The sequence below is a fragment of the Thamnophis sirtalis genome, unplaced genomic scaffold, assembly GCF_051295495.1.
Source record: "Thamnophis sirtalis isolate CommonGarterSnake01/CBP01778 unplaced genomic scaffold, rThaSir2_p1.2 scaffold_11, whole genome shotgun sequence".
Classification (NCBI taxonomy): Eukaryota; Metazoa; Chordata; class Lepidosauria; order Squamata; family Natricidae; genus Thamnophis; species Thamnophis sirtalis.
In genome coordinates this window covers 47,269,488-47,284,855 of record NW_028261391.1, presented here as the reverse complement: position 1 = coordinate 47,284,855, position 15,368 = coordinate 47,269,488, and the positions used below count along the sequence as shown (strand labels likewise).

The 15,368-nt window shown below is 37.8% G+C and overlaps 1 protein-coding gene across 2 annotated transcripts in view; it reads left to right on the top strand.

Moving 5' to 3' along the window:
- ARL3 (ARF like GTPase 3) overlaps positions 1-3,587 on the top strand; it is a 31,477-nt gene extending 27,890 nt beyond the window's left edge. For both annotated transcript variants that reach the window (XM_014075677.2, XM_014075671.2), the window contains exon 6: positions 773-3,587. In XM_014075677.2, the coding sequence (XP_013931152.1) occupies positions 773-820 (48 nt within the window). In that variant the 3' untranslated portion in view covers positions 821-3,587. The remainder of the gene's footprint in view (positions 1-772) is intronic.
- Positions 3,588-15,368: the final 11,781 nt, after the last annotated feature.

The following is a 15,368-nucleotide window of genomic DNA, read 5'->3' as shown; positions in this document are numbered from 1 at the left end:
TATAAAACTGCATTGTCTTCATAAAGCTGCACTGCTTTCGAAAAGCTGCTGAAGGCACCGCAGCTTTAAGAAGACAGCTTAGTGTTCTGAAGGCAGTGCAGCTTTACAGACACAGTGCAGCATTCTAAGGACAGTGAGCTTTACAAAGAGAGCACTCGGAGACATGGGTAGGAAACATTCGCTAGAGAAGCTGAGTCTGGAAAAAAAGGCAGCAAGGGGCTTCTGCTTTGGCTGTGGCAGATGGGCAGAAGAAGAGAAAAGTCATTGCAGGGAATTGGGAGAGAAGGCAGCTGGGCAAATGAATGCTTGACAGCACTTGCTGTTGGTATGGGCTGAAATGCCTGAGGCTTCTCAGGACATGGCAAGCAGCCCCAGAACCAGTTCTGGGGCTGCTTGGCATACTGCTAGGCAGAGTGCAGGGCATTTAAGTAGCAGAGAGTGGGGGAGATGGGGTGGGGGGGAATTGCAGGCAGTGCCTCACTTTACTGAGGCTCAGGATTTGGAAGGGCCAAGCCTGGAATTGCTTGGGGTGGGTGTTCACTTAAAGACCCTTTATTCTTGGTTAACAATCTCATTGGGGGGGATTGGAATTGCTACTGTAAGTTGGTGTGGTCAGTGTACAATTGTAGTCATACATCAAGAACTACTTGTAGTAGAGGGAGCCAAGAGAAGACTGAGAAAGTGCTTTTGCAAGCCAATCTAAGAGAAAAATTATCAGGATCTGGCTACCTATTCTGTCTAACCTAATGTTCTTTTTCTATTGTCTTTAAAGGATGGCATGAACTGGGTCTGCAGAAATGTCAATGCAAAGAAGAAGTAAGTCAAGCTGAGTTGCCTGGAACTAGAGAAACAGCAAGAGCCAAACATGCTAGCCAGCTGCTAGTGTCTGACCAAATATTGTTCCATCTGCCTGCAGCTACAGCTGTTCAGACTGGTAACCGTAGCTAGGCCTACTGCTTCTATAGGAACTTTATCTGTTGACTAGTACCATCCACATCCTCATGCAAATCTTTCTTTCTTCCTTTTTAAAAAGTAAATAGTATTAAGGGTCTCCCTATTGTTCTTACTAGCAATGAAAATAGGAATGGATTGCTGTCTGACATAGAGACTTCTGATGAGCTCCACAGAGGTCAGATTATTATAGCAATATATATCAGTGGCCACATCCATTCTGAAATCATTCAAGATTCTCCTCTGGTCCAGTTCAAAACTTCTCCCATTATCCAATAAAGTGATATTTAGTTCATGCAAATGCTTCACTTTTAAAACGATACATACCTTAGTACATTGCTTATACTCATTTGGCCATATGCCCAAGGGCCTGTCTTTCCTTCACAAAGACATGTATAAAACTCACTTTCTTAGCAATTGGAATGGAGAAGCAGGATGCCATAATTTAATTAAATAAAACAACTTATAGTGGTTGTAATTACATTTATATTTGGCCTAAACTTTCCCCAAATGTCAGGTTTCACTAAGAGTTCTTGAATGTTCAAGCTTATTGCATTGTATTAGTCCTTGAAAATAGTTTTTTTTAAATAGTGAAAGTAACTCAAAGCTCAAAATCTTACACAAGAAGCTATTAACAATAGGCTTTGTCATGTTCTGAAGGGCTTTGATGCAAAATTTGATTCAGTATACCTACAATCTACAAAGTCAGTGAATTTATCTCTGGTAATACAAGCAGTAGAAAAGTGTGAAGTGAAAGTTTTTGTCCATTTTAAAGAGTCATGACTTGATGTATTTTTTGTGAGTTTCCCACCCATTCTCATTTACATTTAATATTGCTAACTCTGCAGAAAGTCATTGTCTAAATATCTGAAATATTGAAATTTGTCAAAGATTTATTTTTGGCCATGAGAATGTTGTTGCATCAAAATGAAGAGCAAGAGAAGAGAACCATAAAGAATCAATAATATTCTAAATACATTCCCCAGAAAGACACATATGCCATAGGTTAATGCTTCTTGCCTCTTAAATTATTTGCTAAATTTTGTGGGGCTACTCTTTTGTGCTAGAGATCACTTGTAGAATATAACCAGATTATTAGACTGGAAAAATATGGAAATTGAAATATTCCCTTTTGTTCCTGGAGGAAATAAGACTGTTTTAGTAATCCTCAAACCATGGGCATATATTTTGGGGAACCAGACAGCACTAGCTTCTTTCAAATAATTTTTATCCAATCACTATCTTGTGATCCTTGCTCATATCTTACTCTTTTGGGGGGGGGTAGGATGGGGTAGATATTTTCCTCCTTAGTATCTTAAAACAAGCACAAATTGTAGATTATATATATTAACTCTCTATCTCATCTACTTCTGATGCTTTATGAGAGATCATAAGCAAATATTATAAGAGGTAGGAGGTATAAAATGAAGCATGAAATACTTCTAGGGAATCCAACTCTGCTAATTAAATACATGCTCCAATTCCTAGGTGTTTTAAGAGTATTTCATTTTATTTTAGATATGTCATTATATACCAGAGCTAAAATGTTGCTTGCCATTTTAAAATAAAACAAAAATGATCTGTAATCCTTTAATCCAAATATCAAAGAGGCTCATGTCATAATACACCAATCAGTAAAAAAATAGGTATATTTCTCTTGTACCTCAAGCTCTTCTCCAGATTCCCTCTTCTGTTGGAAACACATTATATTCCTATGCTCAGTTTGACCTTCAACCACACTTTCCAGCTCTCAAAATTTTTAAATTCAAAATTTCCCATTTCCCATTTTTTGATGAGTTTCTTGCTAATCAATATGCTGTGTTGAATTCAGCAAGCTCCAAACTCCAGTGTTAATGCATCTATCAAGTTTTATTCATTCTGAACTAAGAACATTTGAAGAACTCCCCCTTTCTCCCCTCCCCCCCTTCCCGATGGAATTGGCCTAATGATTCCAAAAGCTAGTATCTTGCCAAAGGTAATGGCTTAGTGGATAAATGCCTCATGAACAATATGGAAGAAGTGATAATTCATGGAACATTCTGTGGTGATTCCTTACAAAATGAAAACACTAGCAGAATACAGCATTAGTTAGCTGTTCTTAAATCAATCTCCACATGCCCAGCTTTTTAAAAAAGTACCTTACTGGTCCTTATACTATTCCCCAGTAAGCAATATGCAATAAGTATGGTACAATGTGTAAAAGTCATACCATGAGTACTTGGCAAGTTGTTTTTCCAGTAAAATATTCTTTCTTTTTTATTAAATTGTGTTGATATATTTAAAGGTAGGTCAGAAAGGTTGAGTGTAGCTTAAGACACCTAATTTAACATGTTAAAACATATTTAAAAGCATGGTTCAAATGTGGTTTAATTGTTTATTTTCATTACACACAGCTTCCTTACTCTCTAAACAAACATTTTCTAAGATCATGTCAAATGCTTTATAAAGCCATGCCTGCAAATGTTATCCAGCACACTTATCTTTGGGGTTTTTTTAGTTTAAAAAACAATTTTATAAGCTCTTCTTTTCTGAAGTTAATGAAAACAAGTCTGATGAGATTTGGTAATATCAAACCTCTGTGTATACATTTAGATATTTGGCAAACTTGAATTAAATTTGGAAGAAATAACAAAGACTTTATGATTCTTTGTCATTTTTCTAATAAATTCTCTATATTATTTCTTTTAATGAAAATGGTTGGAAGAATAGTGTGTGAAAAGGACAGACTGACAAGAAATTCTGTTTAGTTTAGTTTACTTTATTGTCATTGCACATCGCACAACGAAATTAAATGCCATCTTCAGTGTACATTATAACTATAAAAATAAAAACAAACACACATCCTTCACATCCTATATTATTGAAATTGAAAACCCGATATTGCATTAATATGCATTATACCATAAAATTCAATATACTGTATTTTTCGGAGTATAAGACGCATTGGAATATAAGATGCACCAAGATTTTGAAGAGGCAAATTTTAAAAATAGTAGGTAGGTGGAAAGATAGATAGATAGAGGGAGCGAGAGAGAAATACAGTAGGTAGGTAGGGAGAGAGAGAGGGTAGGTAGGTAGGTAGGTAGGGAGAGAGGGAGAGAGAGAGAGAAATACAGTAGATGGAGAGAGAGGAGGGAGGGAGGGAGGGAGGGAGAGGGATAGAGAAATACAGTAGGTAGGTAGGGAGAGAGAGAGTAGGTAGGTAGTTAGAGAAATACAGTAGGTAGGGAGAGAGAGTAGGTAGGTAGTTAGAGAAATACAGTAGGTAGGGAGAGAGAGAGTAGGTAGGTAGATAGAGGGATAGAGAGAGAGAAATACAGTAGGGAGAGGGATGGAGAGAGAGTAGGTAGGTAGATAGAGGGAGAGGGGGGGAAAGACAGTAGGTAGGGGGAGAGAGAGAGAGAGTAGGTAGGTAGATGTTTCCACGTGTATTTATCCATTTACTGGAGAAGGAAATCGCTGACAATCTGCAGCACCTAAGACTTGTTTCTGCTTGGCACTTGATCAATGTAATTCTCATCAATCACTCTTAACTAAAGACCTTTCCAAAAGGGGGGGGGTTGCACTCTGCAAACCTCCCCAAAACGGCCCATTTTCTGCAAAAATGGGCCCGTTTTTTTCAAATAAAAGGCATGAATAGCCTTGGGGGGGCTTGCAATATGCTCCTGGCGTGGGGGTGGGGGCAAAATGAGCAAAAAATGGCCCATTTTTTTCAAAAACTGGCCCATTTTTTGCCAAAAAAATTGCATGCATAGCCTTATGGAGGCTTATAGAGTGCTGCTGGGGGCTGGGGGGGGAAGGCTCATTTTTACTCATTTCTACCCTCCCCAGCCTCCAGAAGCACTCTAGAAGCCTCCATAAGGATATGCACGGCCATTTTTGTGAAGGGGCGGGGCTTTGGGAGGCAAAAATGCTGTATTTGATGTATAAGATGCACCCAGATTTTCAGCCTCTTTTTTGAGGAAAAAAGGTGTGTCTTATACTCTGAAAAATACGGTAGTTACTGCCCTGGGATTTTTCAGCCTATTTGTTCTTGTTTTTATTATCCTGTACCGTCTGCCAGATGGTAATAATTCAAAAAAAGGGTGCCCAGGATAAGATGGATCTTTAAGAATATTTTGAACCGAATGTTTCTGTTCATTTCATCCAAAAATGGTATTTCTTATTGTTTCTGTATGCTAATGCCATTCATCTACTAGGACTGATTATTTGTAATAATGTCTATGGTCTTTGGATATTAATTGTGCATATTATCTAGATAGTAAAAGCAATGCAACTTTATAATCGTGTTTTGAGTGGCTCGGGTGTATTACAGTACTAAATGTGCTTGTCAGAAGAGCATCCCATTTAATCAATTATATATCCTGCCACATAAAAAGTTAGGGACAGCTTTCCCAAATCTGTTATTCTCTATATGTGTTGAACTGCACCTACTATTATAGGTATTGTAATTCAGTACAGCTGGTGGAGGTGGTGGTGAGGAAGACTGGCTTAGTGTATTTGCTAGGATGACCAAATAGACTGTTGAGAGAGCTTCAACCCCTCCTTTTTCATTTTTACTCCATTAAATCACAATCATTCCTGCAATACTCAGTGCTGTTATATAAAATAGTTAATACAAGAGGAATTCATTTTAAACTCAAAACTAGGGATAATGGTCAAGTGCTGTACTATTATTTTATGAAAAACTCTATGTATTATACTTGTCCAATTCTGGTTATAGTGATAAATAATATTCGTGATGGCTGGTTATATCAGAATATGGTTATAGATGCATTTAATGTAGTAATATTAGCACTGCATTTATACTAACAGCAGCAGAGCAGTAGCAGCGGTCATCATATCATCAACATCATCAGCTACCATTTCACCTTTGCAAAGAAACTCAGAGTACCTTACATAGGATCACTTTATGCCCACAACAACAATCTGTGAGTTAAATGAGTGAGTTATGCTGAGAGATTGACTGGCCCAGAATTTTCCAGTGAGTTTTATAGTTGAGGATAGACTTTATTTTCACATCTTGCTCCAATGTCTTAACTGCTAGCTTTGAATGGGAATGCTTGAAGCAAAACTTGGTTTTGGTTGTGCTGGTATTTCAGTTTCAAAACCTTAACATTAGCATGACATGTGTCTGATACGTGTACTGCTACTACTAAGGCTAATAACCAGGTCTATTCTTTTTCTGTTGTATATCCAAACACAATGAATACTGATATTCTCTAGATTGTTGCATGTATGAAAATAAGATTTCACAAGTTAATGTTATTTTCAGGGAATCTTTATTGTTTATTCAGTTCTCATACTACTACAATTGTGAGAGTTCTACTTGTATACCAAAACATTCATAGTAAAAAAAAATCCCTCTTCATCAAAATCAGTGATACCAATGAACAATCTAAATATGAAGCAACACAGTGAAAAAAATAACAATAAATAGCCCTACTTCCTTAGGGCTATCAGAGCAAATTATACTCCCAGGGAAAGGCTTTTCAGCAACACAAGGACAATGATGGAGAAAACTATTCTAGCCCTGCTTCTTCTCACCCTGCCCTGCTCCAGCTTAATGAAAACGAAATGTGTGTATGTCTCTATATCTGCAGCTTTATCTTCCTATATCAAATGTATCAATTTTAGAATGTGATCATGCATGTAACTCAGAATCAAGCCATATAAAGCTTTCTATGCCAAAATCAGAATTTTCATTTGCATCTGAACAACCTGTTGGTAACCAACACAGAACCTGCAGGACAAATGTAATATGTTCCTAGACCTGGTTATCAGCTCCCCAACCAACAGATGGACCTCTTCCAGTGATTTTTAAAAAAAAGGGGAGATGTACTTTACGTGTAAGACTTTTCCACACCAGTCTTTATTCCCCCCCAAAAAAACTGGAGACACCCAATGAGGAAGTAGGGAATCTCAGTGAATGTGATTGCTCCCTGGACAATTCTTCAGATACCTCTCTAGATGTCAGCTTGGGGGAGGATGAACCAGTTCCTGCCATGTCAGAAGCTGGGTTAATTGATGGCCATACAAAAGGGATTTGGCTGAAGTTCTGGCCGGGGAAAGTGTGCACTTGCAGACAGTCAGTGAAGAGGAGGGACTGCCTTCAGTTCCTGATCCGAGAATACATAGGTCAGAGAATAGACAGGAGCAGAGAAGATCAGCCAGACTACTCAAGAGGAGTCAGCCTCGCCCTTCTTGATGAGTTGCACCAGAAGCTGGCTATTTATCACAGCAGATAGAGGGAGGTGTTGCTGGGGACAACATGTTTGTTTTCTAGCTTTGTATTTTCCCATCATTGTGATTCCTGCCTCACTTTGGATTTGGAATTGAATTGTGCCTTGAACTTTTCTTGCCTCGTGAGCTCTCTTGTATGTGGATTTAATTTTTCCTGGTGGATTTAAATTTGTTTGGAGGTTTATTTAGTTTGAGAAACTTTCAAGTGCTTTGTGGACTCTTTGGTCATTGCTCTGTGGACTAACATTGATCTGCTCGTGGCTGGACTTAATTGGGACTGTTCTGGGTTTTGGTGAAGGTAATTGCTGGGGAATATTAATGAACTCACTAACCACAGTTACATGTGTATGCGAATGAACGGGGCATCACAGTGAAACAGCCCCCCTAATGCCAAACCACTGCAGAAGAATACCGTGGTCAATGTATTAAAAGCCATCAACGTCTCATTTAACACTGTAATGAAGTGTATCTCCCCTATCTAGGTTCTAGAAAAAGTATTCAGCCAGTGCAACTATTAGGTTTTCTGCCCCATGCCCATGCTGGAATCTTGAAATGAGAGTACAGATAATATGCTTAGTCTAGGATCTTCTGTAGCTGTTTCCTCACCATGATATCAGGGCAATAGTTATTCAAAATGACTGGATCCAAGGAGAATCTCTTAAGGATAGACTGTACCATAACCTCCTTCAAGGCTAAAGAAAACCCTCTTTCAAAATTATTACTATTACAGTTTCCAGATCCAGACAACTATACTGCCTCTGGTCCTAGGCAAAAGCCAAGAGGGGCATGATCTGGCTTACAGATAGCAGGGAACATAAGTGTGAGTATCTTATCCACTAAATTAGAATCCACTGGCCAAAAGGAATCTGATTAATATGGCTCAACATTCCCCAGCCACCTTGGATTATACACATGGACGGTCAAGATTTTTATTTATACACTTATTTATTAAATTATTAAGAATGGTGAGTATTGTTTAAGGAAATCTGGCATTTATTTTTCTAAAAGGGAATTTGACAAACTAAACAAGGTACTTTAGTCCTTGAAGGAAATATAGTAGAAAGAATAGGCTTTCCTATCACTGTAGTATAAGTGCAAATTTGAACCTTGTAGCTGTGCTTAGTCAGGTTCACTTTTAGACTTATTTCACCTGAATATGGATTTGTTTGTCACAGCCTGAGAAAGAAAAAATATCTGTTTACAATGGAGCCTGGTATCATAAGCATACTGATATATTTTTAAAATAAAACAGACCCCTAATTCATACTGAATATTTTACAATTACAGGATAGTCTATCCTAGGTATCAGATTATTTGTTCTATAGATTGTTTTAATAATGAAAAGATTATTGTTTTGTTTTAGGATTGGAAAACCCCCCCAAAGCAGCTAAACTGAGCAGTTCAGTGTGTCTATACTAACATGTACTATGGATGATTCAAGGCCCCTTTCCCTTTTATTTTTTAAATTTTCTTTAAAATAAGTTTTATGGGCATGACACAGCCTAGATTGCATTATTTATAAGAAAAAAGAAGGAAGAATAGTTAATGGATGGGTCTTTGCTGCTTACGTTTCTAAACATGAATTACTCCAACTTCTCCTGAGAGAAGATTTCTGTCCCAATGAAGCCCATATATGTCTGACTACCTTCAGGGTTGGAAAAGTAACCAAATTCTTGCTGTAATTAGAACCAAGAGCTTGCCAGGATTGTAAGTATACTAAATAGTAACTCTCTCTCAAGTAGCATTTATTCTTGGACTCTTGACAGATGGAGCTGCCAAGTGAGTAGTTCCTATCAACAACAGTCAACAGCAGCCCAGTGATGGATAACTATTCAGAGAAACAGAGCTGCCGAGAATTAGCTATTGCTAATTGTGAATTCATAGATTGTACCAATAGAGTGAAGGAGGAGATTTGCTCAAGCCTGGAGCCCTGGGTGTGTGATGAAGACCATTTGCTATATTGAGAGACTGATTTATATTTTTATAATTTTTCCTGTGTTCCCCGTGTTACAGTATTATGTGTTTTGGATAAGTTTTTTTTATCACTTTTATTATTGTTAATCACCCAGAGTCATGTATTTGAGATGGGTGACCATATACATCTAAATAAATAAAGCTTCAACTTACGCCAGGGAGGAATCAGTTCTAGTTTCAGGATGGACTTTGTAATGAAATGTAGGATGAACTAATTCCGTGATGGTGAACCTATGGCAAACGTGCCAGAGGTGGCACACAGAGCCCTCTCTGTGGGCACATGCACCATCACCAGCTACTCTTCTGGTTTTTGGCACACACGTGCTCTGGCCAGCTGGTCTTTGCCAGAAAATGGCCTGAAAAATGGCCAAAACCCAGGCCATTTTCAGGCTGTTTTTCGGGCCATTTTCTGACCATTTTTCAGACTGTTTTTGGCCCGGAAACAGCCAAAGAAAACCAGCCAAAAAACAGGCATGTGTGCACCAGCCAGCTGGTCTTCGGGTTTCTGGTGGTCCAGCACATGCATACACACATGTTCCAATTTGGGCACTCAGTGCTGAAAAGGTTCGCCATCCCTGGACTAGTTCATCATAACACACTAAAGAATTTAGAGGAGCTTTTTCAATATTTGAACAACTATAAATGAAAAATGAGAAGAGCAGAGGCAAATGAAGAACAGAAAAGAAAACATTCTGTACCCTTTTTATTTTCGCTTCCTTTCCCCCTCTTCATATCTTTGGATCCTTCTGGGATGGAAGTAATGCAACTCAGAGCTAACCGATCTCCTTTGCCAGAAGTGAGGATATAATATAGATTACAACTTTATTGTGGGATTTTAATGTACTTTGCACTTTATAGCTGTGCAAACTCCCCCCCCCCATCAGTGGTTTTCCTGAGGGATCAAGGATCAAGTTGCTAATAAGTGTCCTAATTGTTTCAAATATAAGAATTCAATCCCTCCCCTTGAAGAACTTGGGGGGGGGGGCAGCCAGTTTGGTCTAATGGTTAAGGCATCAGGATAGAAAGCAAGAGACCATGAGTTCAAGTCCCACTTAGCCATGAAAGCCAGTTGTGGGACTTTGGGCCAGTCACTTTCAGCCCAACCCACCTCACAGGATTGTTGTGGGTAAAATGGGAGGAGGAAGGTGCGTTGGATATTATCACAAGATAATAACAAGAGCAAGATACAAGTAATAAATCATAAATAAATGATACTCAGACATCTAAAACAAGAAGCAACCTGCTTTAGATGTCTGTAATTTTGCAGCCATAACCTGGCTCTGAAATAATTTTTTTCTGCATTACTGAACTTGGAAGCAATGACCAATTTCACTGATTAAGGTATGGTACAGTAACGTGCCTTAACCTGTCAGACAAGTCAGCAGTGCATATGGAACCCATAATGGAAGAGTTATTTAATTCCATTATTGAATGTATTGTTCTTTTACCAGATCTTTATTACCCTCTAGAAATCATGCAACTTCTTATTTGAATGTTCCCATTGTCTTGGGAATTAACTGGCTATTGATTTATACCTGAGATAAAGAAATGGTGTGTTTTACATTGGTTTCAAAATAATCATTTATAGGCAGTAAAGCTCATTTTTCATATTCACTGTTCATTTATCCAATTCACCTGCATTACCCATTGCAGCTCAATCCTCTTGTTTTACTGGAGAAATATGTTGACATAGTTGGAACTGAGAGGCTGACATATTCCCCAACCTGATTCCTGTGACTGGTTCCAGGAATTTAGATCTTTGCTAAATAGCATTCTATGATATTTCTTCTATACAGAAATGTATTGATGATACCCAACTGTAGGTATCATCTACATGACACTCTCCCCATGTCTGCAGGCTATGTGAACTGAATGGAGAAAAATAGACAAAGGTTCAATCCTGGGGGAAAAAATCAAGTGGTTGTGGATGTTTGGCTCCCTGGTCCTGAAGATGTTCCACCTTTAATTTTGACTGTAGTAGTACTTTCCTGTTCAAGATTATATACAATCTGGGGGTTGTCTTGGTGATATTTGTGGGCAATAGGGCATTTGCAAGTTCCATCTAGTGTGTCAATTGCAACTATTCCTGGAACAGGAGCCCCTCTGACAGTCACCTCACTAATGGAGTATTGCATTCTACATGAGGGTCTACATGAGAATCTCCTTGAAGACCATTCAGAAGCTATAGCTGGTATAAAATATAGTGATGGAGATAGCAATAGGCATACCATATGGCATCATTGCTCCGTGAGCTTTCCAGTCAGCTTTCTAATTCATGCCATGGTGTTAGTTACTAGCATAAAGCCTAGTTATTTAGTATTCACAATAATTTCTACCCATCTGGTAAGATTTGGCAGCAGGCGCACCCCAGGCACCCTCAATCAATATATATCTGGACACAGTGTATCCTCTCTGTTGGAATGCCTGTTCTCCAGAAAAGCATCACCTGGAGATCCATATTGGTTCAACCTTGATGTTCAGAAACTTATTGAAACTAACTTTGTACTCACAAGTCCTATGATAGGGTGGTTGCTGAATGCCTGTAGGATTTCTTATTATTATGTATGCTTTTCTTCTGGAGGCATATCATCTGTTCCTTTAATTGTTTCTTGCTTTAAATGTTTAAAATACCCATTGTCTCCAATTCATGTAAATAAATAATAGTGGAGTACTTGATGCTCTCTGAGCTTGATTCTTTGTTGCAAAGGTTTTGTTACCTGGTTTCTTGGTAGTTTCTTAATTAGGCCACAGTTTATGGCTGTTGTTTATCATTAGGCTGTTGTTTACAACAATAAACAACAGCCTAATCAAGGAACTACCAAAAAGAAAAGAAATCCCCACAAACACTGATAGGGCGAGGTGCTGTACATAAACAGATAGCAAATCCCACTCCTTTCTAGCACCGAATATGTTACATAGATGGGTAATGAAGTGTCTGCAAGCTAATAACCAAGTTCAGAGAGCATCAAAGACTCCATAGTTCAGCCCTGAGATATACATTCTCATCTATTAGTAAATAGATAATTAAATAAAACAAGCATGAGAATAACAAAAGATTAGTAACGAACAGATAAACATTGAGCAAAAAGAGATGTATGGTTGTCCCCTTAATTGCATATGTATCTGTAGATCAATATATACGAAATGGTGCCATAGACATTAGTTCTGTCGATTGAAGATGTGAGTAAATGTGTACTTTTCTATCAAAAATAGTGCCATGTTGTCAGCTTCAAACCTGAATGATTTTCAGTGAATGTTAGACTGTATAATGTAATTATGACAAGATATGAAAATTAATGAACTGAAGTCCAAGAAAGTTGTGTTTGACAGGGGATATTAGAATGAATAATTGCAAGCTATCCATGAATAGCAAAAATTAGAGAAAGTAAATGAAGTGGTGTATATTGGTAGAATGTTTACTACAGATGGGAAAATTGATGGAGAAGCCTTAAGACCTGCAAATGCTGGCAGAAAGGTAATAAGTAATATTTGGTTTGTTGCAATGAATGAATTTTTTTTAAGAAGCAAAAATATAAAACCAGCCTTCAGCTCATTTTGTTACATGGAAGAAAGAGCTGTTTTACTATATCACATAAAAACAAAGATAAGGAAATGCAGTGGAAATATGTTACTTAAGAAATGTGTATGGTAAAATGAGAGTAGATAAGTTCAAGGATAATAAGTGATGAAAACATATGAATTGAACAATATGAAAGAAGTCCATTGAGTGCTTTGCTCATACAGAGAGAATAAATGAGCATATAAATATATAAAGGAAGAGTAAATACGAAAGGTTGAGAAGAAAGAGAAAAGTCGTGCTTGAACAAAGTTCATGAGCTCCTGAAAAAGAAAAGTGAATGTGAGAAGTTTAAAAAACGAAGGGCAACGTATGAATCAATATATGGACTTGATGGATTTTCTACAAGGATAGAAAAGTATGCACGTAAAGAGTCATGGTGCAAACCAGATTTAGCTATCTATCCTTTTCTTTGCCACCTCCTCCAATTTCTTTTGTTTATAACTCTTTTTCTGGGCTTTGGACAATGTACTTAACAAGAACGAAAGCAAAAAAGAAAATTCAATGTTAGCACACAGTGTGCATGTCTTTGAAAGCAGTGCAGTGTGGATAGAAGCCACCTAGACAAATGCATATTTGAAGATTAGAAATTGAAAAAATAAAGATGCCTCTGATGTGCACACTTTATGTGATGAATGGTATATGCACAAGAGTTTCTGCTATGTGCATGATTTGTTTTAGCTAGATTGGAATATAAATGTATTTATGTTAAAATATCTGTGGCACTTGAAGCATGAGTACCCTGCATAAGTGCAACCTCCCACAAATGGCACTTATGTAATAACAGCATCCTGTCATTTACCAATTTATTAGATTTTGACATGTGAAATCCTACGCAAGTACACTTCTGTTCAGAAAGTATCTTCATTTGTAGACAATTGCAACTAAATCTGCATATGCAGAAGAAATAAGTCTGTCATTGAATAATGATGGAGCAGAACTTAAATAGATAGCTCCCCTGGTGAATATTCTAATTTTATAATGCATGGGGTAATGATATAGGACATGAGGTATGAGCTTAGGATGCTGCCATCCTATCCTAGCTTGACTTCATATTTGTTGAATTGTGTTCACCAAGCTAATATCAGCTACACTTTCACAATCTAAGTGATAACATACGCTCATTTAGTTTGGTCTACCACAGCTGATAACTAACTACATTATAGTTTAATGCAAAGTGTAAGCCCATTCACTACCCAAGATAAAACTTATGTGCAGATCCTTAAGCAGTAAAACACCATATAAATGTTAACTATTATTTGGTCTGATGCTCTCTTTGTACTTGTTTTAAAAGGTTTGTGACAATTGCTGTAAGGTGGAGAGGACACCTTGCCATAAAATTGAGAATTTTGCATTGTTTTGAAGGCATGATGTCAAATCTCTATAAGGAATAGTCTGATTTAATTTTGGGAAAGGGAGGGTTTTTTCTCATTCTAGAGTTTTTAAGCCATTTCCAGTCCTCCTGATGGTTTGGATATGGAGAAGGTTTCATTGGCACAAACATAGCCCGGGAGTAGTTGAACTTGTCACAGTATTATTTATTGTTTGCTTCCAGGTTTCTGCATTTCTTTCTCCTGTTGCTTTTTGCCCTAGAATGCCATATAATTTATGACAAGTTTGTTCTATGACCTTGTTTGTGTGGCAGGCAGGGAGAATTATATCCCAAAGCTTTTATATTTACATGATAGATTGGGTACTCTTAAAATGACAAGGATTTGGTTTGGCCCTGTATGTTTTACCTCTTAACTGAGGAAGAACCATAGGTATGTTTTATTACTGTGGATTTTGATGCATCTATATTGTTTGGACTAAAAAAAACACCCACCTATAGCCTTGACTAAGCCCTTCAGCATGATATAACTGCATTATTGTCAGTTTTGACCCCAACAAACCTTCTTGCAAGTTGCCAGGCAATTATTCCTATTACCTCCTTCCCACTCTAGTAGCTAGCTACTACACAGGCAAAAACATTTCAGCTCATACAATCGCAACCACCTTGCAGTGAGTGCCTTTGCCAGCTGACTAAATGGTATTGGATGAGATTTATTTTTCTTTTAATTATCCTTCAAATGTGGAACTCTTCGTATTTAAGGCTCTTGATTGGGGTGATTGAGTAACGTAACTTAGAATCCTGAGTTAGAATTTTAGATATAGGGTTGTGTGTATGTGATATACACATTTAGGAATGTTTGTGTGTTTGTGTGTGTGTGTGTGTGTGTGTGTGTGAGAGAGAGAGAGAGAGAGAGAGAGAGAGAGATCAGGTGAACGGAGGAGGCAGACTCATACCATGATGTAATACTGCTGAAATATATTTATCCTTAGCTTGAAAGTGCAGGTGTTGAATGTATCTCTGAGGATGAGCAGTTTAATTTATGGGGACAAACAGAGCCATAATCTAAGAGGGGATGCAACACCTGGAAGGAGCAGAATCAAACCTGCACAAAAGCTAGAAGTTAATACAGGAACAATTACGGGTCTCCTTTGTCCTCCTTTACTACTCTGTGTTTGAACACTGTACAGCAAAAATATAAAGATAGAAAAAGAACTGAGCGATTTGGATATGTTTGCCCACATCTTGCTCTCTGACACTGCTGTCTTCAGACAGGTGCAGGCCATGGGGAGA